Source organism: Lycorma delicatula, chromosome 4 (genome assembly GCF_047948215.1).
Source record: "Lycorma delicatula isolate Av1 chromosome 4, ASM4794821v1, whole genome shotgun sequence".
Classification (NCBI taxonomy): domain Eukaryota; kingdom Metazoa; phylum Arthropoda; class Insecta; order Hemiptera; family Fulgoridae; genus Lycorma; species Lycorma delicatula.
In genome coordinates this window covers 50,421,622-50,446,620 of record NC_134458.1, presented here as the reverse complement: position 1 = coordinate 50,446,620, position 24,999 = coordinate 50,421,622, and the positions used below count along the sequence as shown (strand labels likewise).

The window sequence follows — 24,999 nt, the reverse complement described above, 5'->3', positions numbered from 1 at the left end:
ATGCATTGTGTACACGATCCACAGTCTCGTCACTAACAGAAACTTTTGGATGACTTCCAGTTTGTGGAACCAAGCTTCCAATCTCTCTTAGCTGTATCCCACTGACGAATAGACTTGGATGTAGGATGATTGAAATTCCACTCAGTTTGTACATGCTGTTGAAACAAATAACTGATTGAAACTCTACTAACCAAAGCACATACTGAACCTTCTGTTGTGGGGTCCACATTTCAACTGACTACTACTGACTACAACTGCATTGTGAATCGGCTTGCCTGTGCATGCATATTCCGCTGACCTTGAAAGAATAAAGAACAGATCTTGGAGATACTTCCTGTTGATTGAGCCTACGTTTAAGAGATTATGATGACTGTTTTTCTAAATATAAGTCTATTATTTTTGGATCCTTTATTATTAATTTTTGTGCTATTACTTTTGCTGTTGTATTTTAGTATGTTGGTAGTTTTTATTTTGCTTTTTATATATTTTTTCTATAATTCATCATCAAAACCATTAATAATTGTTATCTGTATTATTTAAAATAAAGTGACAGATTATTAAAAGAAATATGATTTAATACAGTTATAGAATTCAGTACCAACTGAAGATGCAGAATACTTCAAAAATCGATCACTGAAAATTAATATGGTAAATTTAACATCTAATTACTGTGTTTTGGTGGTTTATATTTCATATAATATTAAATATAAGAATATTCAATATTAACAAATTAACTGCCAAAACACAGATTGATTTATTCATTTATTAATAAATTATTTGTTTAAATATATTGCAACAGATTTTATATAAATTATACAATCAATAAATCACTTACTGTTTTTTTAATTTTTCTTTCTCACTAGTGCTTTGTCCTTAGTGTGGATTCCTTCATCAGATGATTAATGCATTTCATTGATTGATTTAAAATACAGAGAATTATGGCATTCATATTATGATATTTTGTCAATTAGGTATTGACAATCCTTAAATTCTATAAAATACAGAAGAATTACAACATACTTTTTTTACATTTTAAATCATTTTTAATCAATGAAATGAACTAATTGTCTGATGAAGCTGAGTATACTGCCAAAACATTACCAGTGAGAAAAAATCTACAAAAAAATCTACAAAAAAAGAATAGTAAGTGATTTAAATATGTATAAATTATATTTTATAAATATCTGACTTATAAACTTTTGATAAAATGAAATAGCTTTACAAATAAAACCTAAAAAATTAATACCAATAGTTGACTTTTGCGGGAGTTTTTTTTTTAGGTTTTATCCATTACTGTGTTTTGGTGGTTAAGTTGTTAATATTGAATTTAATTAGCACAGTGGTCACATATTTTTCTTTTGAAAATGCAACTGATTCATTAACATATTGACTTCTGTGCTAATAAAATTAATATTAAGTCAAATATAAACCACCAAAACACAGTAAATAAATAGGTTAAACTTACCATCTTAATTCCAAGAATTGATTTTAGCAGGATTGCGCATCTTCATTTGTTATTAAATTGTATAATTATATAAAAACATATTTATTAAAAAAAATAAAATGATTTCAACAAATTTACAGATTATAAATATGTTTTAATACAATTATAAAATTTAATAACTTATACAGGATCCCAAAAAATAAATTCTTGGGATTAATATGGTAAGTTTAAATTATCTGTTTACTGTGTTTTGGTAGTTTATGTTAATAGAATTTAAAATATAATTTAACAGTAAAGAGTACTATGTATCCTAAAAAGATTAATTTCAATAAAATAAAATATATATATTTATTTTTTTAACCACAAATATTCATAAAGCTTCACATTGCTTTTTATATTCTGTTGCAAGATAACTGAGTGGTTTGTTACACTTTTCCTCACAGAATTGTTAAATGCCAACACACATATCCATGAATCTATCAATTTGATGTATTTGCTGATCCTTCATCTTCTCATCCTCTGTACTTTCTGTTTTAAGGAATTTAATCCTGGATACCTAACACAAGTCATTAACATTTTTCTCCTTTTTATATTATTTTACCACAAGCTTATTGTAATAACCAGTTCATCTTAAAAAAAAAAAATTAAGTTTACATAATCCACTATTTTTTACCTTTATGGCTTTTCTTGTGCAACTAATCACCATGCATTTTTTTTTTAAGTTCTAATTTATTTTTAGCATAAAATCTATCTTAGAGTTGGCATTCTTTTGATATATTTCCTGAATTACCTAAATTTTGTGTTTTGCTCCACGAGTAGCTAAATTCTTCAGCTACAAGCTTAGTCTCGCTACCTTAATGTTCATTGAGAAACCAAAATTAACATTCTAACAACTGTTTCAGTTGTTACGGATATAGATACTATGTATTTTAGTTATTAAATTAATTTTTTTACATTTGCAGCATTTTTATTTTTTCACATTTAGTACTTTTACAAAGCTTTTTGCTTCATCTGAAACTTTTTTTATGAAATTTAATTTAAAAAAAAGAAATATATAATTTAACACAATAAAATTAAATAGAAGTATGTTACCTTTCAATCCCGAATAAGATAAGCTGATATTTTTAAATTACATAGTACGTTAACCCGTAATGAGAACATTAACACAATTTTTAAATTATGTTTTATAATAAAATTTCATAAACATGTTCTGATGAAGCATAAATATCTGCAAACATATCTCTATAATTTTAATATGTTAAGTTATGTTTTTTTATTTAATTTCATAAAACAAGTTTTGATGAAACAGAGATCTCTGTAAAAGTATTAATGTGAAGGAAAAACAAAAATACAGTTAGCCTAAAAAATTAACTTCATAAATAATTATATTCTGCTGTTAGGATGCAATAAGCTTAATTATTTCTTAATGTTGAAATAAAAAAAAAACATATATATTTTATAATGGAACTTAAAAGTAATTGTAGATCTCTACCAAACTTGTTAAAAATTTTTAAATCAATTTTTTACTTTCTGGCTAACCAATCAAGTGTAATGATCAGTATGTTGGCTTCTAAAGGTTTAGAAGCCAACATACTAAACTTCTCAAGTTCAATTACTAAGAGTAATTTTTATCTATCACTTCATCTTCCTTGTTAAAATACATGTACATGCATGACTGATAGTTTAACAGTAATTTTAATCAATAATTCCCATTAAAAAAAAAAAAAAAATAGGCAAATATTTAGTTTGATAACTATATTCAATAGAAACAAAATTGTCTCTTTCCAGACTTAACAGATTTCTTCAAATTAAATAGATATTTTCCATAAAAAGTATGCATGAAATTGATTTTTTCTAATTCTTCTGCTACAAAATATATAATATCTCATCACAATAAATATAACTGAATAGACTTGTAAAGTAACTAACAAAACATTAAGTTGCAACAAAAAACCTATTGCCAGAAATGGAAAACATAAATAATGTTATTACCTTACAGAGTGAATAAAAAATGGAATTTAACATTACACAAAGAATACAAACTAATATACTGAGTAGTTGGTCATTATTTTTTCAGTTAAATGTATTAATACCTGTAGATCTAAAAAATCCAGAAGAATATTTTCCAGAATTGATTATATAACGTGGAATTGGGCCAAGCAGTTCCATGATATGAGCAAGGTGGTCCTCATCACGATTATAATCAGCTCCAGAATGTGGTTCAAACAGAAAATCGCCAGTAGCCAACTCGAATGCCTACACATAAAAATAAATAAATAAATGTGGCATACAAAAACATTATTAGCATATACATCAATATATTATGTGGCATTTCATTAATAAGGGTCAATAAATAGTTAAAAAAAAGTATAATAAAATTCTACTTTATTCATTTGATGCCGATGGCATTAAAGAATTTATATTTTGAATTCTTTCAATTCATTTTCAGATGGAATGATTGAATATAAATTAAAGAGCATAAAAAAGTCAAACTAAGAATACATGTAAGCTACTAAAATGCAGACTCTAAAAATATAAGGAAAGTTAGTACTGTTTGAATAACCGCCGCCGTGGTGTAATACCTTGGTTAGGTGTAATTATTCTATATATATTAATTCGCTGGTTCATATTAAATAAATAAATCCTTGTTCAGTTCATATTCCAAAATAATTTAATGTGATCTTTAATTTTTATACTAAATAAATATTACATTGTTGAAGAATAAATGATATATGAATTGATAAGAGTGAACATGATTACTGTATGAAATATGGATTAAGACTAAACAATACAGAATTAGATACATTGTTACATCTATATAAATAAAAATGTAAATGTCCATTTGTTCAAAATCTTAAATCTCCGAAAGTTCTCCGCCAATTGCTTTGAAATTTTGATACAACATGCATTCAAAATTTTTTTGCCACTCCAGGAAGGAACAGAAGAAAAAACTCAAATCTAGGAACTCAAATCATATATTAAAAAAGATAAGAAGTTCAATTAAAAGACCTATTTAAAAACAGCATTATTTCGAAAAATGCTAATATTTGTTAATAGATAAAATCAGCAGTAATTTATTCACAAGTGCATATCCATAACCTATGTCAATGGTCCATAACCACTGACATAAATAAATGTCAACGGTCAATAACCACATAAACTATAACAAAGACATGATGTCAGTTACGCTACCACATGGTTAAATTGATTTTAGAGACAAAATGAAATAACTAAATAAATATAATCTTAGCAATCTGGTAGTATTACAGATAACCTAAAAAATTCAGCAGGTATAACCATCATGAGAATCCCATAGAAGTTTTTCAGATCTTCTGGGAAAATACCATGGATCTGTTAAAAAAAGTAGTCGGGTAAGAATCAAGAGTGGGTAGGTACGTTACACCATTAATTAAATCCCTCAGCGTTTGCTAGGATGGATCAAGAGAGACTCAGTAAAACCTTAATCAGAACAGCATCACAAAATAAACACGTTAATTGTAAAAAAAGAAAGAAAAAAGCGGTTAAAGTCCAAAATAATAATTTAAAATGTAAATACATAAAACAGAATTAAATATTGAAGATACTAAGGAAGTAAAATAACTTAAAATAAATAATAATTCAAAAAGTGCTATGAAAATTATTTGAGTACATATTTATATGTGGGTTAAATAGAAGTGCAGAAAATTCAGTTTTCAATTAGTATTATTTAAAAACTCACTGACATATAATATCGTTTCTGTAAAAGAAAATCATTTAATTTTATTTTAAATAAATTTATGAGAAGATCTTTTAAATGAATTGGTAATTTATTAAAAGTGTAATCAAGCAATTTCCTGTAAGCCAAAATATTGTATCGAGTAACCTGAAAACACCTCTGATGTTTGGTTTGAGAGGCGAGTATAGTTTTCAGAAAAAATTACATAATCATAAATATAAATGCATGAATATGTTAACATTTTTAATTGATCTACAAGATTCATATTTATGAGTACTAAACAATATTTTTCAGTACTGTAATTTATAAAACTAACAAAGTACATTTCAAGATTGCCAGTATCTTTCTTGGAAACTACTCAGATATCTTTTAATATAAAAACAAAAATTTACCATACAAGCTGTGCTCCAAATGTCAGCTGGTGTGCCATAGCCACAACCCAGCAAAACTTCCAGACTTCGATATTGTCTAGTCTGAATATCTTCCGTGAAGTGGTGATGCTGTAACATAAGCAGTAAAAAAAAGTCAATGAAATGATGACTTTAACTGCAAAAGATATTCATTGTTTAAATTATTATTTTTTAATTGTAACAAATTTACTTAACTGTAAATGGATACAATGAAAAAAAAACAAAAAAAAAAACAGTTTTTTCCTGCTCCTGTCCATCATTGTAAGTTCCACACATGAACTTAACATTTTGAACTTATAATTAGTTATAACTCATGTTAGCAGGTCTGCAACAGTAACAGTTAGATTTAGTTATCATGGAATGGTGGTTGGGTGAACAGTGTAAGTCACTAGTAATTTTCTTAATAAACAATCATTATGTAAACACTGTGTAACAAGAATAACTGGATTTTGAGGGAAATGTTATTTTAGGATTTAGACAATATTATCATTTTGTTGAAAAGTTTTTTTTATAAATTGGATAAAGATGAATATTTCATTGAAAGTGCTAGGGTATCTGATAAAATCTTGAAAACATATAACAGGGATAACGGAATAAAAAAATGACAGTTTTAATTAATGACATAATAAATGTTACAATGACTATGTGGTAACTATAACCACTGACAAGTACATGAATATAACAAGTATATTAGTTATTGTCAAGAAATCAACACACGGGTTTCCTGTGAATGAATCAATGTAGTTTCAATATAGAATGGAACAGCTCTTCATATGGCAAAAAGTTCAATGAGTACAACATGAGAACATTTCTGTTTCAAAACAGTATTATTCTGAAAAATTCTGATATTTGTTAGTGGATGAAATCACCAGATTTTCTAAGAGCAGTTTCTTTTTTTAGAAATTAAAAAAAGACAAACATTTGTTCATCATCTACATAGCATTGATACAACTGAAAGCAAAGATTTTTCCACGTGCAGATGATATAATATATTCACAAGTACATATCCATAGTGGAAATCCATGTTGTAGATTTTGTCTGTAACTTTTAAAATTTAAGTCAACAAATAACTCCTTTAAATATTAAGTGAAAATTAAATATTTCATAAATATCATAACAGTTCCCTCAAAATATTTTGTTTCCACATGGCAGTCAGTTTGCTTACATATACAAATGTATATCTAAATCGGCTGAACCGATTTAGATATATGACCCAGCATTGGAATCCTTACGTTACTGGGAGTGTCATACGCTATATAAATATATACAGTAGTGGTGATTTGCCAGTTGAAGCCACTTTAATGAATTGTGAGCCTTTACCACTGTATGAGCTGGGTTTGAACTGAATGATTTGAATCAAGTGAATGAATATTACAAAAATAATAGAATTAAATTTACGTTAAATAAAATAAATTAAAAAAATTGTTGTTTATTAAACAGAAATCTTTAGATTTCTAAATCTAGAAGAATAATGGGCTTCCTGTGGAGAACTTCATGTGAGGCTAGAGTGGTGACGTAATGTGAGCACCTTGTACGAAGCTAGACCAATTATCATTATCATCATCATCATCAATTGATAACAAATGGGTTGTCCCTGGGGCACTGTTTTGGGAGGGTGCAATGGGGTGCTCTTATAATATCTCTGCAAACAATCGTCTGATTTTTAAAATTCAAATGGAGTATTTGTAAGTAGATTGAAGGCTAACTTTTGCATGCATCAGGTACACTCTCAAACTAACAGATCATGGTTATTTGGAAATGTTATATCTTTGCAACCAATCTTCCGATTTTCAAAATTTAAACAGGGTATTTGCTACTACAATATAAAATCACGATGGAACCAAACCAGAACAATGTTTGTCAGAAATGTTTTTTTTTTGGCAGTTGCATTTTTTAATGTTTATTATTTTTCTTTTGTTATAGAAAAAATTCTAAAAATCCTTGAGTGCATTAGTGTTGATTATAACATCTTCCAGTGCTGCTCTCTTTAACATATTTCCTCTGTACATCAAGACGTATGGTAATTGTAATCATGTTTTTGTTGTGCCTCTTCTGCCAGTATTAGATATACATTTTCCATTAATGCATTCATAAAAAGTTACTAATGTATTAACTTGTTATTATTCAACAAATAAAACTCACAGACTATTAGAAAATTTCCAAAATCAACCTTTCTGGCATATGGGTTAAAATGTGATGAAAGAACAATATAAAAATTAATTTTATATACACAAATATACCTTTGTCAATCATGGCAAAATTACAATTTGTCAATAAAATTTTTAATACCTATTGTCATAACCAATTAAATGTAACATAAGGTGTGTGAATGAAATAACCATCCCATATGAAAGATCAAACACAAATGTATAGACTACTCAATTGTTTTTAAAAAGAAGATCTTCACACCACAGTTCCAAAATTACAGATGACAAATGGAATTATAGAAAAAAAAATTAACAAACACATAAAAACTAATTATTCATACAACTGAGAATTTTACTTATGTACTTTTACTGAGGAAATGGAAAAGATTAATTTTTTCCTCTTTAGAAATGATCGTGTGATTATTCAGATTAAAAGATAGCCTACAATAATAATGAGACTTGTAATTCTCAAAAATTCAATTTTATGTATTTTTATTTCAACAAAAAATATTATTTACTTCTTAAACTGTTTTTGTTTATTATCAACACCTCAGCAATTTTAAACATGATATCTACTACTGATAAAATAGGAAGAATGGAGAAAGAAATTAAAATTTTATAAAAATGACTAAAACAATAGACTAAAAGTAGTTATCAGTTGTATTTGTTTAGCATAAAATCTTAGTTAACAGAAATGTGCACAGTAATGAGATAAAAAGTCAAATGATCCCCTCCTATAATTCCTTTTGCATGCAGAGCAGATAACATAATCTGTGTGTGTGTGTGTGTGTGTGTTATTAAACTATGAGTAAGGATCACATTTTCCTCTAAATGTATACACATGTAGACAGAGAATGTTTCTAGAACAATTACTAATATGAATTAATAGAATTAACACTAAACAATATTTATTTGACTGCAGTTGTAGTTGACTGAAATTACAATATATTTGATTAAAAAGTTTATATATAAAATATTCTTCACTTCTTTATGATGACATTTATTGCAAACCGATTTACAACAAAAATAATTTAAAATCTAAAGTCTTTTTTAAAAATATTACACAAAAAAAAAAAAATAGCTCAAATAGAAAACATGTAAATAGGGGGGCATTGAGTTCAGACTTTTTCTAAATGTTTTTAAAGTGACACAATAAACCATCCAAATATTTATTGTGTACTGACCTTTTCACCTCAATGCAAATCTTGAAATATTTTACTGAAACAGCTTGCAAAGAATAATATGAAAACCAAATATTGTTTAGAATAAAAATGGACCTTAAAGCAAGAAAAAATATTATTTCACATAGAACACTGGTAAGATTAAAATAAGTACATTCTTAACCCTATACGTAAAACGCTATTATTATTATTTTTCATGATTGCATAGGATCACTTTAGTCAGTCCATTATCCAAGTCTCTTCGATAGGACTGTCTGGACCTTGTGGTCCTCCCAGAACTTTTTCATATATTCCGATTTTTGTGCCCTTCCTAGTGTTGAAAATGTTTGTGTTGTGAGTTTTTTCTTGTGCGTATGATGCAAGTGTTTTTGTTCTTGATTTTCATGTTTAATTTTATCTTATCTGTGGTGTCTTCTGGTGTATGGCCAATTTCTGGTATGTAAATTTGGTGACTATTTTGTTTTTATTACTATTTATGTTTATTTCTTTTAATCAAGTTCGTTTTTGGGGCAAAATCTGTATATAATATAAAATAAAATTAAAATTAGTTTCTCACTAATCACTTATTTTTTATGACACATTATATTTGATGAAAATAGCAGCCATCCCATGTATGTGCACGAGCAGCAAAATCAAATTTAAAAAGAATCTTCATACTTAAAACGCAATCTTTTTTAATTAAAAGAAAGGAACATTAAACTTCAACAAAGATAGTACATACCACCCAACACGCATTACCAAGATCAGCAATCTTAACATTGATTTCACAGACTTGATGAACAGGATCAAGTTCTTGTAACCCTTCCTCAATACCCTGATGGTCCGGACATGAAAGAACTCGCCGAAAAGGTGCTGTTACAAACAAATAAATGATAAATTGGTAATTAAAACAACAAACTATATCAATAAATTTTAACCAGATATTTCTATTCCTTATGTTGGTGCTACTTTAATACTTTTTTAAGAAAAAACTGAGGTAAAACTATTTGAATTTAGTTAATATATTTTTATAGAGACAAAAAATTTATTGTAAGATAAATAACAAACATACGATAAAACAAATTATTTTGAGAACTTCATCTTGCAGCATTTATAATAAAATAGCATAAAAACTATACAATTACATATTGCTGCAACTTACATGAATATTTTAATTATTATATTATTTAAAATACTGAGGTACAAAAAGTCAGTCTAGTGACTGAAGTACTTATCGAGAAAAACTGAGACTGCTACTCCCTCTTTCTCCTCCTAAAATCATCTTCTTAATAAATCATGTAGTATATATAGTCTACAAAATTTTTAATCCATTACTTAATTCATCAAAGATATATTTTCAGATTAAACAACTTTTTATAGAATTTTAACACATACATATAACCTACTACTTTTATCATGAATAAAACAAAACTACAAACTTTTTATCCATAAGAAATGGAGTTTGGAATTACTACATTTTATATACTTTTTGGGATGTGACTATAGTTAGTTTTTCTTCATATCAAGTTAATCTTGAATTTTTTATTTGATAAAAAATGAAAAACATCAGAGCTGTAGTGATATTCTAAGAAAAATATGGAGAGGTTGAGAATGTGAGGTATATGAAGAGAACAGAGTAATGGAGAATAGAGAGGAAGTTGTACAAGATGAAATTGTGGGAAATGAAAACAAAGGAAAGACAAAAATTATTCTGAACAGACCTGACCCGTGACTGCAAATCCCATGAAATTTCTTTACATTACTAAATATCTTGGTTTTCTATTTCTTTAAATTTTTAAGATATCACTTGAAAAAATAAACATACAAACTCCACCAAAAACATTGGATAAGTAAGTAAATACCAAGTACCTTTGATTAGCTAGAATTAATTATCATACAGACAGATTTTTATAATAGTTTAATTTCAAAATTTTAGTCAACAGACTGAATTAAATCCTTTCTGTTCTTATTAATAAATGTTATAGAATAAATAGTACCTTGATTGTCTTCAGCAGCAGAGGCACCAGAGTTACTGGTGGAAGCGATAGCCTGACTTTCACTACGTCCCAGAGTAGGTCGACTACGAGACTGTGATGAATGAGTGCCATTATGATGCGGCGTGCTTTTATCAGTTGTGGGAACTGGTAGCATTATATTATGGTTCACACCGCTTGACACTACCACACTACTTTCCATTTCTGTGAAGCTCTTCCTATTTTCTAAACCTATCCGAAATAATAAACTTTTATAATTATCAACAATTTAAAAATAAAACTCATACATATTCACCCAATTAATCAAGATAAATTTAAACTTAGATACTCTATGAGCTGACTGAACATGGAAATACACAGATAGTAAACATTTTCACTACAAGAAGCCAATGTATGTGTTTGGTATGGAATGAAATATTAATTTCTTTACAAAAAAGAATAATAAAATAAAACTGTGTTAAATTCAATTTTTCAAAGTAAAACTTATGAACTTATAATTTTCAGCATTATTAAATTCAGTATTCAAAAAACCTACACAGAAATGAAATATGATTTTCCAGTAAACACTGAAAACTACTCACCAATTCATTAATGACTAATGCTAAATTAAAAATAAAATAAAAACTCCATTTTCAATATTGAAATTAATTTACCAGGTCTCATAAAGAAAAAGTGAAATATATATAAGCGGATCTTTTTTCTGAAATAGTGTGAAATATGAAAGGTGGACTATATTACAATAATTTATGGATATGTTGAAGTTTCATCTAAGAAGAATAATAGATATTATGTAAAAACCAAATGATCTACAAAGGTTACCTAATAACTAAATTCTAAGGTTACCTAGTGTAGCAAGTACAAAATATTAATGTTACGAATTCACCAATTATTTATACATTTTATTTCTTTTCCTACAGCTGTATTATAACGTTTGAATTACACAGCTAGAACCTGTATTATAATGAGGGTCATTATGAAACAAATTTTTAATATGATACAAGTGTTCAACCAATCAAAAATCTGCTCTTTTCAACCATTGACCAAGCACAAGTGGGTATTGCTTAATGTACCAGCTGTTTTATATTTTGATTTTAATTCGATTTAATAGCTAGCAAGCAGAGGTTAATTTGAAAATACACCAATAGGTAACTAAGTTTCTATATTACACTATTTATACTTTTGTTAGTTATGTTGGATTCTGAGGAAGAAATAACACCAATTGATGTTAAAGAAAAAACAGGTAAACATGCTGTAAATTTAGCATATTAACCTAATCATCTTTACACTAAATGTCAAACATCTCTGGTGAAGCTATTAATGGTTATTCAACTAGCTAACATTATATAACAATGAAATGGAACACTGATAGCAAAACCATTGCCAGTATTACAAACATAGTATATATCTTAGCCATAAATATCAAGCCACATACTGTACAAAAGCATTACTATTTCTACCAATAAAGTTAAACTTATACCCACATGAAAATGTAATTTGATATAAAAGATTTCAGTTTTTAATTTTCACTTTTCTTTTCCTTAAATGAACAAAGTAACATGGTGTTTTGAAACAAGAAACACTGATGTAACTGTTACAGTTTTGCCATCAAATTAAACAAGACTACATATCTTCGAAACAATACATATTACAGGCATTGATCTTATCTTAAAGTAAAACATTTTGTTAGTAACCGGAAAACAAATAATATTATTGAAACCAATAATTCCAAATTTTACTGTGGTAATATTTTAATGTGTAATTAATAACAGACCGAGAACAAAATGTGAGGAATTAAATGTTTTTTTTTTTTATCAATGGTTTTGGATATAGAAATAGAGGATAAACTCCTGCCTAGTTTCTGATGACACAGAAATAATGAAATAAGGATATCATAAAAATCTATAGTTGATAGTCTTTGTATGATACCTCCAGAGATTTAGGTTAGAAAAACATTTTTATCTTACTTACATCATACTAACTTTTGAAAACCTATTACTATAACTTTCATATCCGAGGATCACCGTTTATAAACACTAGATGAATTCAGTGTTTATCTTAACACTTGAGGAGAAACTCTACCTTGAGGGATAGAGTTTTGAGGATTCCATCTTAATATCAATAGAATCCTGAAAACTAAATTGATGAATATTCACTAAATTAAACTGACTAATTAAAATTAAATAAACGTTTTTAGAATTAGTAACAGATAATAAATAAACTTAAGCTTCATCTGTTTATAAAACTAAATTTTAAAAAAATCCTCCATTTTAAAATAATTGCGTATATTAAAAAATATAAAATATTAATTTTTTAAATAATGTTCTAACTTCATATGATATCACTTTTTTCCTGTTTAGCCTCCAGGAATCACTGTCAGGTATTACTTCGGTGGATGAATGAGGATGATATGTATGAGTGTAAGAGTAGTCTTCTACAGTCTCAGGTCAAACATTTCTGAGATGTGTGGTTAATTGAAATCCAACTACCAAAGAACACCAGTATCCTCGGTCTAGTATTCAAATCCGTATAAAAGTAACTGCCTTTACTAGGATTTGAACATTGAAACTCTCGATTTTGAAATCAGCTGATTTGCGAAGATGCATTCACCACTAGAATAACCTGGTGGGTCACATGATATCACCTAAATTAAATTATATAAACATGATTTCAGTGGGGCAAAAAGTTTTAAATGAGCTGGCTACCTATGAACACTAACTGATTATATAGATGTTGCTCAAACCTTTGTAATCCTTTAATAACATTCACATACATGCTTCTCTTGAAATAATTTTAGTGACAAATTTAACTTGATAAAATTTTGGATAGTATTTCCTCCCTTGAATAGTTATTAGTGAATTTAAGTTTTGTAAATCATGTTTTTTGACAAATTAATAGTAACAAACTAATGATTTGTTGGCATACTAATCGTACGTAACTATTTAAAAAGGTTACTGCAAATATTTATTTTGTTAAAGTATTTTTAAAAATTATAATCTAAACAATGAAATATTCTGTTTAAAATAAAAGAATGAATAATAATTTAGCGAAATATTTTCATACAATTATTACTATTTACAACTAAAGGGCAATTTCTTCATTAACGTCTTTATTGTCAGTTTCCAAGTGTTAAAGATTACATCTTGCCCATTACAGAGTGTGCAGAAGATTACTAAGACATGTATAACTGAATTATTTGTTTCAGGACTTGCAGAACTGAGAAAGAACAGTTGTAGTCCACAGTCTTAACACTGTCTCAATAGTAATGAAACCGTGCAAGTGTAATATGTAGAGTCCTCAACATAGCCTTATGCCTAGGCTACTGTAGTACAAAAACAGAAAAAAACTGCTATAAGGTTGCTTTCTTATCAGTTTTATGTACCCATACTGCATGTGAAAATGGGAATATAATGACCAGAAACACTAGATTAAAGTTGTGCCTAGATCACATAATTGTAACATATTAACTTTTACCTCGTGGAAGATAAAGGACAATTTTTATTCAACAAAAATCTAAATGAAGATAAGAAACAATCTGTGTATAATCAAATTAGTGTGTTGACTTACATAATTTATCATTAATTAATTGTAAATTGATATCATAACAATGTGAAAATATTGAAGAAACATTAAAAAAAATTTAAGCTATGTTATTGTTAAATATGTTGCATTAAAACTTGAAATGTTATCTTTAATTTAATTTGAAACTACTATTTTATAAAAAAAAGACCCAAAAATAAAAAAACACTGGTGATGGTATTGTTTCCGGGCGATACTATTGCCCGGAAACAATAATTCGGTTAAATAAGTGACTGCAGTATTATCACAGTAATCTAATAAATAGCAGTCAATTTTTAAATAAACTGATTAAAAGAAGATTATTGCTTTTTCTACAGTTTAATCATAACTTTATGTTTTTATAGATATAAACAAATCTCGTAGTGTACAAAAGTAAAATTTGAATCTATTTATTAACATACTCGGCTTGGTGCCAAGATGTACTGTAATAAAATATTTATTAATCTGTTATAATCATTATTATGAGAACTAAACTATAAGAAACTGATAATTTAGCTCAGTATATGGTTTTCCTCATATGACAAATGATAAAACATAACTTTGTTTTGGTATAAGATGGTGTATAACAAAAATTAATTATTGTTTAAATATTTATTTTATTTTGATAAACATTTGAAAACTTCAATTTTAATAAACTTAATGATATATTTAAGTAAAACCTAATTTAAACTTAAATGTAAATACATTAAAGTTTCCTAATAAAAGTTAATAGTGTAAGAAACAGAGAATAAAAATATTAATAAAAACGATATTAATGGAGGTTGAATATCTAAACTGTTAGCAAAGGATTACCAAGTTTACAAAGGATTATGAAGGTTAGGACATGGCCATGATAAGTCCATTAGAAATTCCACATACTGTACTCTTACATTATAAATCTCTCTCCTTAAAATCATGTTTTAACTAAAAATCATATGAAATTACTTGGTTTAGTTGTTTTGGACGGGACATCTTCAATCGTAATATTTAGCCTCTGAGCAGAGATTTCAGAACGGCCCTCAGATGTAACTCTGTAACAGATGTAAATGAAATTATGACAAAGGAAAATCATACTATTTTATATTAATATACTGTACAACATTTGTTGCTGTATGGCTTGCCTTATACAATTATACATGTTTAATACATAATAATAATAAAAATATGGAATACAACACAAATATATTATTAAACAAATTATATTACAGTTGGAACTGCTGCAATGCTATAATAAACATTATAAAACTAATATTTTATGAAGGTTCATAATCAGTTAAATGAATAGCACACTGAATGCTGGCCAAACTACACTGATGAAACACTTAGCCTTTTTATAATAATTTAATTTCCACAGTTTTATAACTGTTTCATCACTTTTTATATTTAAATCTATTTTACTAGGTAACTGAAATTCATTCTTTTCATTCTATTGTTTTCATCTAAGTAACAATCCCTACATAGATATTAAAATGATAAACTAGACAAGTATTTTCTTAGATTTAATTCACTGCATTATTTCAAACAAAATCCTGTTTTCTATAAAACTTGAAATAATGAATGATTTTTTTTGTTTATGTAAAACTGAAAATAAACTGTCGCAAATACACTATCGATTTTAACATCTCTTTTAAATTAAATATGAATAATTCCATGCAAAACATAAATTTTCAAGTTTCAATATGAGTAATTTTTTCCTACTTTTAAAGTATTTTTGTGATTATCACTATTAAAGTTAAAATCAAATCCACATTGCAATTACTCAGATGTTATATTTACGTGCAGTATTTCATTTAAGATTCAATCCGACCATTAATACAATATTGAAAAATTATATAAATTAGAATCAGTGTAAAATAAATTGAAGGAATACTTCTTTCAGACACTAAAATGGGATCTTTAACAAAATCAAGCATCTAATTAAACATCTGAAAATTTTAAATATATTAACATATCTCTGAGATCTGAAAGGTGATGATCATTTGCTTATAATCATTATTCTCAGATTCAAAAGTGATTAACTTACAGACCTATAAAATAAAAAATAATGTCTGTAAAATAATAACTCTTATTAAATAGTAGAAATATATTTTATTAACAGTAAACATACAACTTTTTAAAAGTTGAAGCATGCGAGCATTTAACCGATTCCTTAAATTTTGATTCATCTGACAGGCAAAAATACAAGACAAACTTTTTACTATAATAACAGTTGATATATTCACTAAAGAGAAAATATATATATCATTACTAAAATAAACTTCATCAGAATAGAACATTTCTAACAAAATGAATGCATCATTTTTAAATACAGTCATTTTTTCCAGTATTAAATGAATGGATGGAAGTCAACAATTTATAGGTTTCTAAACACTTATATAATAATAATCCTTGACTTCCTTTGTTAAGAACATATTAAAAAAAACTCTAGATCCTGACAAACCTTAATTGGTTAAAACATAGATCTTCAGATTGAATACAATCAACACCACTTCTAGTCTCCTGCAAACAAGTTAGTTAAGTGGGATATGACAGATTTGTTTCACACTCAGCAACCAGAAAAGTACTAGAAAATTCTTCTTAAAATTTCACACACTAGTGAAAATTCTCAGAAATAAAAATATTATCGGACAATAAGTATGACATCTCTAATCATTTCATAGTACACAGAGACTGCCTCATCAGCTAGTGAGTAGTATCTTTTAGCAGTGTTACCACAAATGTTTTTATTGCAGCAAAGAAGATACATAATAGTATTCCAATGAAGAAAAATAATGAAAAAATAATGCCAACATTTTTAAAACAAATGAATAATCAAATTGTGTGACATCTGAATGCTTGTATTATAAGTATTATTTCTGAGGCCATTAGCTGCTATATAATAAAACCTTGTAGTCACCAGTCTAAAAACAAAACTGTAACTGTCAGGCTACAAGAAAGTGAAGATCACTAGCTAATCTAGAATTTACAATACAATATATCATTAGTAATCCCTCCTCTGTCTGAGAGCTGGTGAACCGATTAATAGCCTGCTGACAATTTCCTGCCATAGCTCACAGTCCTCTGCCATTTGAATCAATGTGCCTAATATTTCTTCTGTTGTCTGTTCAATTTGGTCCAGCCATCTTTTCAGCAGGCTTCTGCCCTTGATTTCTCCCTGTACAAGTAACTTCTCAAGATTTTCGCCTGGCCTATGGATTATATGGCCAAAAAAGCAGAGGATGCAATGGAAGCATAATGTGGACAACCTCCTCTATATACTCAGCTCATATATAATCAAGTTGTTCATCCTCTTTTCTGTCTGCGTGATGTGAAGCATTTTTCTATAGGCCCATATTTTGAATACATCAATTCTCCTGCGGTCTTCCACTTTGATGGTCTAGGTCTCAACACCATACATGACTGCAGGAAAGATTAGTACCTGAAACAATCTTATCTTTGTATTCTTTGTGATTGCCCTATCCTTCCAAATAGTAGTCTACTTTGTAAGCACCTCCTTTGCCAAGATAATTCTTCGTATTTCAGCTGACGAGCCCCCATCTTTATCTACTGTGGATCTTGAATATACAATACAGTCAACCTTTTTGAAATCACACACTGCATCAGTGATTGGAAGATTGTTGGCTCTGTCTACAATCATAATTTTTGTTTTTCTGATGTTTAATTTCAGCCCTAGTGCTTCACTACAATATAATATCATTGTTATTTTTTAAGAATATTTATTAGAAAAAATAAATACTTTAGAACACATATTTTATGATAACCAAAATGTACATACCATGATGAATAAAAATTACAATAAATAGATGGTGTTAGAGGAAGAAAATCAATATTTTTTTTAATACTTTGGCATTTTTCATAGGCTATGTAAAATTTCACTTTTCAGTTATGTTAAGTTACATTTGCATGCAAATAAAAATAGTTTACAATCAAAAAAATATAAAATAAAATTAAGATAATTATTAAATATAAACATAAGCTGCCTACTATAAGGGGTGGTCCTTATTTTGTATTTTTGGAATTAAGTTATCCCTGACTAATTATTATCTTTATTCATAAATACATATAAATCTACAACTAGATGCTTGTTTACATAATGATGACTTATAATTATGCAAACATTTTTTATCTACTTACGATGAACTAAGGCAAATTGGCGGATTGGTTTGGTCAAGATGTGCAGTCATATTCTTCATTTCTGCATCACTATCTGAATCATTCTCACTATCTTCTTCATCTTTAATAATTGAATAATTGTGGTCTACTAAATGTAGAAAAAAAATTAACTAGTGAATATCACTTCATAAATGTGTCAATAATTGTGTAATTTCAACTATTAATAATATCTTAAAATGTAAAATTCAACTACAGTACTAAGCAGTTACTACAAAATCTGGAAAATGTAAAATAAAGTCAAAAGTAAACTTAAGCAATAAACTAAAATGTGTGTACTGTAACACTTAATATGTACTGAACACATCTTCTCTATAATTCTCCTGTACCTTCAGTATGCAAGACTTTTACAAGATTAACTATTAAACTGAATAAATTTTCTAGGTATTAAGAGTATATGTATATAATTAAATACCTGCCATTATAATTAATTGTTCCCTCAACTTCATGAGTAATAATGTTAAGCAATAAAAAAGTAATTAAAATAATAAAAAAAAGAGTACTTAACACCATTAAAAAAAAATTATATCATAACCTATTTTTGTGAAATTTAAAAACTATACCTAAAAAATTCTTAAGCATACATCACTTGCTATGGATCCTAACCATACAACATATAACACACAGCCTATGAAACGACTATCGGCTGAGAAAACATGATAGTATAACTTCCTTCAGAATAGTGTAATATATGTGTACACAACTTTTGAAAACAAAATAAACATTTGTACTCAAATTTTCTCCCATTAATATAACAATTCTACAATTACAAGAGATGTATATGTATATGTAGTAATCATAATATTCTTAGCTTTTATAATCTCTCTGCATGTGAAGGCAGTTGAATATCGGTTAACAGTAAAGTTTTCCTTTAAATTTCTTTGATACAAAATTTTGTAAAAACTAGATAAATTTATGTTGTTTTACAAGGAAAATTAAAATAGTGGAAATACTATGTTAACTCAATGGCTGCGATGCTGGTTACATATGTCCTGCATGAGCATTTATGGTGAGGTGTCCTATTCTCCCCCTTAATTTCCCATTCGTGTGGTCCTAGATGGTTGGTAAAAAAAAATTACTGCCACTTTGGTGTGATACCAGATGTACAGTATCAGTATGGTTGGAGCCTAAACAAAGCTCCAACTTAGGTGTTATGAGCAGTGTTACTGCTCATAATTCATACTGTTGAAAATATGTTCCTGTTCACTCAATGCTCTCACAAACAAACATTACACTATACTACATTTTTTAAATATTATCTATCAATATTTGGAATCAGGTCAAAAAGACAATGTAATTTTACCTAACTATTTTAGTGTCATAAAAATACATGTAGTAGTATATTTTATTAAAAAGTACTTCAATTAAACATTATATTAATTATTAAAATGCTAAATAAAAAAAAAAGATAGGTACATTCTTCTAGGTGGGCCATTTGTTTCTGTAAGATTTCAGCTTGTCGTTTCGCACGCTTTTTTAATTTTTTTTTCTTATTTCGAGACATTCTAACAGTTCGATCAGACTGAGATGCTTCTTTTGGAGCCGTACTAACTGTAATCACAAAAACAACCAATATTATGATTCTATTATAATTTGTTTGTCATACATTTAAAAATTAACTACTTTATCACTTGTATTAATATTAAAATTAGAATGGTATTGAGAGTTGTAATGGAATTTATATATTTTAATATTTTATCAGCATAATTTTAAAGCCTACTTAATATTTCACAAACTTATCGATACAGTCTTTTTGTTAACTTAATAAAAATCTTGTAAGAAGTAAATGACAAAGCAGCAACATATTCTAATTCATTAATATATATTCAGAGAAAAACGTACAAAATAAATGTTTAAATATATCTCATTAATAAATTAATCAGTAACAATAGCAGATCTAACCTAACATTAAAATTAGAATAAAAATTACAGATTATCACAAAATCTAATAGGAAATATAGTAACATTAGCAAATAAATTATGTAATATCATATATACAATTGATTAAATCTATAACGATACAGCCCACATTTACATTTTTTAAATAGCAAAATCATGAGGTAGCACCATGCATTATTATGGAAAATTTTAATAGATTTAAAGCTTGTTATTTGTTTCCAGGAAGGCATGGAAGTCACATGATTATTAAACTATCAATACCAAACGAATTTTATTATTACTATAGATCAGAATTGTTCATTCATCAAATCAAATTATAAGATGCTTTAAGATTCATACACATTCATTTAAAACAAATTTTTATGATCAGTTCAGTCATTTCTGCATATTACAAGAAACAGATGTATGGAATTTGGTATAATCATTTTATTTACTTAACTTTTGTGTAAAATACAAAAATATCATGAAAACATGTATTATTAACAAATGCACTGTCAAAATTTTAGTTCTATAACTACACAAGATTATAGAACAAAGTGAAAAAGAGCAAAACACTAATTTACAAATACAAAGAAAACATCATGAGTGTGTTCAATTATAGTATATTTAAGACAGACCAACACTAACACCATAACTATATTGGATATCTGGAGTATGTACATATGAATAAAATAATAAATAAATCCCATCATGACCCTTCATGTATAAATGCAATCTTTTGGGTTACCATGACAAAACAAGATCAGAGATTTGAAAATAGGCAAATGTTATACAATTGATTCTGCAGTTTTGTGCAAAAAGATCTTTACAGACTAATATATAGTATCACTAACTATATTTAAATCGGTTCAAATGTACAATGTTTGAATTAACAGCCAAAGATTATTTAAGGATTAACAGAAATGCTAAATTATTTATATGAAAAGGATGGAATAAACTCTAAAATGACAACCACTGTCTGAAAACATTTCACAAGAAAAGAAACTGAGTACTCCATTAAATAAATAATTCTTAATTCAATATACATAGTATAAATTTAGGGGTTAGCTCCTATAAATCTGGGCCTCCTGGTCTTTTCTAATATAATATATATACTACATTCCTACTGCAAAGAGTTAATACAAAGCAACAACTTTAAAATGTTTTCATTTAACTGATTGTTCTCTTACCTAAGATAAAATTCTTTTATAGAATAAGGAATTAGGTCAGCTCATATTAGAAACTATAGTTAGCACCGAAAAATTTACTGTACTTCTCTACGGATGGTACCCAAATGTTTCAGAACCCACGCAGATTAATAAATATTTAGTGATCTGTTCTGATTGAAGGCCATCTTTCTGTGAGTTAATTACATCCTTCCTATGCTCTTATATTATCTTTATCCTTCTTAAAAAAAAAACAAAAATGACTAGTTGGTATCAACTGAAAAACATTACATTGGCAAAGTAATACACAGATTCTGCTCCGATGTTTATGAGGGAAGTTAACTTTTACTTAAATATTAAAACAATCATTTCAAATAATTTTTAGAATATTACCAGGTTTTTTAATACAGATTCTGAAATTAAATCTCAAGAAACACAAGTACATAATCAAACATAATTATATTTCTTTAAATATTAACAGAATATGCCTATAATTATCTGAAATGCTCTTTTGAATTAAATGATCAAGTGGTATTAAAACAATTGAAAAAGTAATGAGCAATAAAAATTTAACAAACCTAAAGAAGAAGGAAGCTTTATTCCCATTTTATGCCACTGTGTAGCTTCAGCAGCCAATTTTCTTATGTAATTTTCCTCAACACATAACAAAATGTTCTCAGGTTTGATATCAGTATGAATAATTGAACACTTTGTATGGAGGTAGTTGAGTCCCTGCAGCACCTAAAGATGAATAAATAAATAAATCAACAAGTACAATGAACAAATTTTTAACCCCAATAAGCAAAATACAAATAAAATTTATACAGAATGCACTGATTTTTTTCATACTATATAATTTATTAACAATGTAGCAATAATGGACTGAAGTGATAAAATGATCTGCTGTTTTTATACATATACTATATGTTTTATAAATACATAATTTATAAAAAAATAATTACTAACTGTTTATTTTTTCCCCTTTTTTCACATTAAGTACTTTTGCAGAGATCTCTATTTCATTAGAACTAAAACTGTGTAAGTTAAAAACTTGAAAAATGAAAATTTAGAGAGGTATGTTTACCATCTTAATCAGAAATATAAAATAAATTATTTTGCTATTAACAGAATGGATGGCAGATAGAAATATTTTTGCTGGTATTTTAAAATCTAAATTTGAAAGTTTAAATTAATTGAAGTATTTCCCTAATCTAATCATAATAACAAGTAAAGTTTGAACATGATGATTAGATTAGGAAAATAGTAAATGAAATACGAAAACTATTTTTTTATATTTACATTTATGTAATAAAAAGAATAAAGAAAAAGACAAACTTTTGTATTTAAAAAAAATATGAGATAAAAACATACTTTTATTGAAAAAAAAAAACACCTGATATTTACATTCTCTAAATTTAAATAGTTTAAAGATTTATATATATATAGCAGAATACTAGGTCAGGAGTATTTTCTTTTTAAAAACACTTTCAAAAAACTGCTACCAATATACTGACGTATACCTCATTTACTTTTCTTAATATATTAAATAGGAAAAATTTATGTAAGTTTCTTAAAAAAAAACCTTTTATTGTATTACTTGCAGAGTACAAAAAATTAATTTACAGAAAATCTGTATAGAATTAACCAATTTAAGAATGAGAATAACTGGGTAATACTTAAGTTACAATAAACAATATATGATGGAAATCTTAAAAAATCAAATTATTTATTCTTTGCTCCTTAAATTTCAATTTTATTCCTGAATTAAAAATTATGAGGAACTGAGAAAGATAAATCTCCAAATAATGGACAGTAATTTTTATTTAAATGTATTGCTATATCTATAAATTGTTATATAATTGCTACAGTTTAGCAATACTTTTTATTTTAGAAATTCTTTAGTTGAACAAATCCATTTACAAGCACTAACTCCAAAACCATTTAAAAGAAAGACATGACTGCTATGGGTCATTAATCACCGATATAAATATTAAAAACATGCAGTGAAATTGCATTCAACATTGTTTAATTTCATTGAAGGGCAGAAACCATTTTATTGAATTTGGCTTTGGGTGCTGGCACTTTACCTTACTACATCATTCAGTTTTCAGGGTGTGACTTCCTTAGACATTCCAGCTGTTGCAGAACCATAAGGAATGCAGTTTACTATCTTACCCAGGACTGAAAATTAAATGAAGAAGTAAAGAATTATATAACAAATATTATTAGCTGATGTATTTTCCATAAAACATCTGTTAACAACTAAAACAAACTGTTTCAGCCTTCTAAATTTGATAACATATACTTGGAAGATACACATACGAGTCAATCTCTACAAATGAATTTCATAAATTTTGTGCAATTCTTCAAAACATTGTAATAAATCCATAGTTTATAAAATAAAATGCACCAAGATGTGGAATAGGAGTGGTTGTAAACATTTTCAAACTAAGCCAAAAAAAAGGATACTTTTAATAACACCAACCTGTCTTATAATTGTTTTCACGTTTTCTATAGGTATTCCCTGATAATTACTACGAATAATTAACTTTAAGAGATTGTGCCCAAGAACTTCAAAAACCATACAAACATGAGTACCATTTTGTCCATTGATTTTAAAGTCATTTAAAAGTCGTACCACTTTGTCTCTGTAAGGATCATCTGCATCGGAATGTCTAACCTAAATAAAAAAAACAAATAAATAAATAAAATGTGAGATTTTATTACAAATGGCTGCATTCTTATATACACATAACATAAATAAATTTATGTAAAACAGCACATTCAAAATTACAATTTCAGTAATCTACTTCCAATTTAACATAAGCTCATGTACAGTGGTGCTCAACCACCCCATAGATCAATGAGTCAATTTATAACCCTACCCAAATTATAATAACATTCAATTGAAATTTGATCAAGAAAAAATTGGTCATTTTTACCAAAGTGCACAGTTATTATTAAAAGGGATACAAAAGAAAATATCACAAAACAGTGTTTAAATAATGATATTCATATTAAAATTCTCTTTAATTTAAGACCATAAAATTACAAAATAAATGATTTTATGATGCCGAATTCAAAAAAGTTACACTGAACAACATATATTCAAAATTTCAATGTCTTACACGAGCTGACCACAATCTTAGAAAATAGAACATTTTTCACGAGTAATAACCCATAAATTAATGTTTCATTTTTGGCACACTTCTATCTATCTGTATTCATTATAAAATGATGAATTTTCCATTTTTTTTTTAAATGAAAAATCTTTTACCACTTCCTAATAGTTTCTCTTGTCTTTTAAATAAAAATCATAATTAACTAGATAATCAAATCTACAATGAAAAATGATAATTT

General features: G+C 27.2%; 1 protein-coding gene across 3 annotated transcripts in view; it reads right to left on the bottom strand.

Annotated features, from left to right (window-relative positions):
- Positions 1 to 24,999, bottom strand: part of LOC142323379 (SRSF protein kinase 1-like) — a 198,696-nt gene that overhangs the window by 8,614 nt on the left and 165,083 nt on the right. For all 3 annotated transcript variants that reach the window (XM_075362931.1, XM_075362930.1, XM_075362932.1), the window contains 9 exons: positions 24,125 to 24,319; positions 22,218 to 22,380; positions 20,012 to 20,146; positions 18,560 to 18,686; positions 15,371 to 15,456; positions 10,874 to 11,101; positions 9,619 to 9,749; positions 5,552 to 5,659; positions 3,538 to 3,700 (listed from right to left, as the gene is read on the bottom strand). In XM_075362931.1, the coding sequence (XP_075219046.1) occupies positions 3,538 to 3,700; positions 5,552 to 5,659; positions 9,619 to 9,749; positions 10,874 to 11,101; positions 15,371 to 15,456; positions 18,560 to 18,686; positions 20,012 to 20,146; positions 22,218 to 22,380; positions 24,125 to 24,319 (1,336 nt within the window). The remainder of the gene's footprint in view (positions 1 to 3,537; positions 3,701 to 5,551; positions 5,660 to 9,618; positions 9,750 to 10,873; positions 11,102 to 15,370; positions 15,457 to 18,559; positions 18,687 to 20,011; positions 20,147 to 22,217; positions 22,381 to 24,124; positions 24,320 to 24,999) is intronic.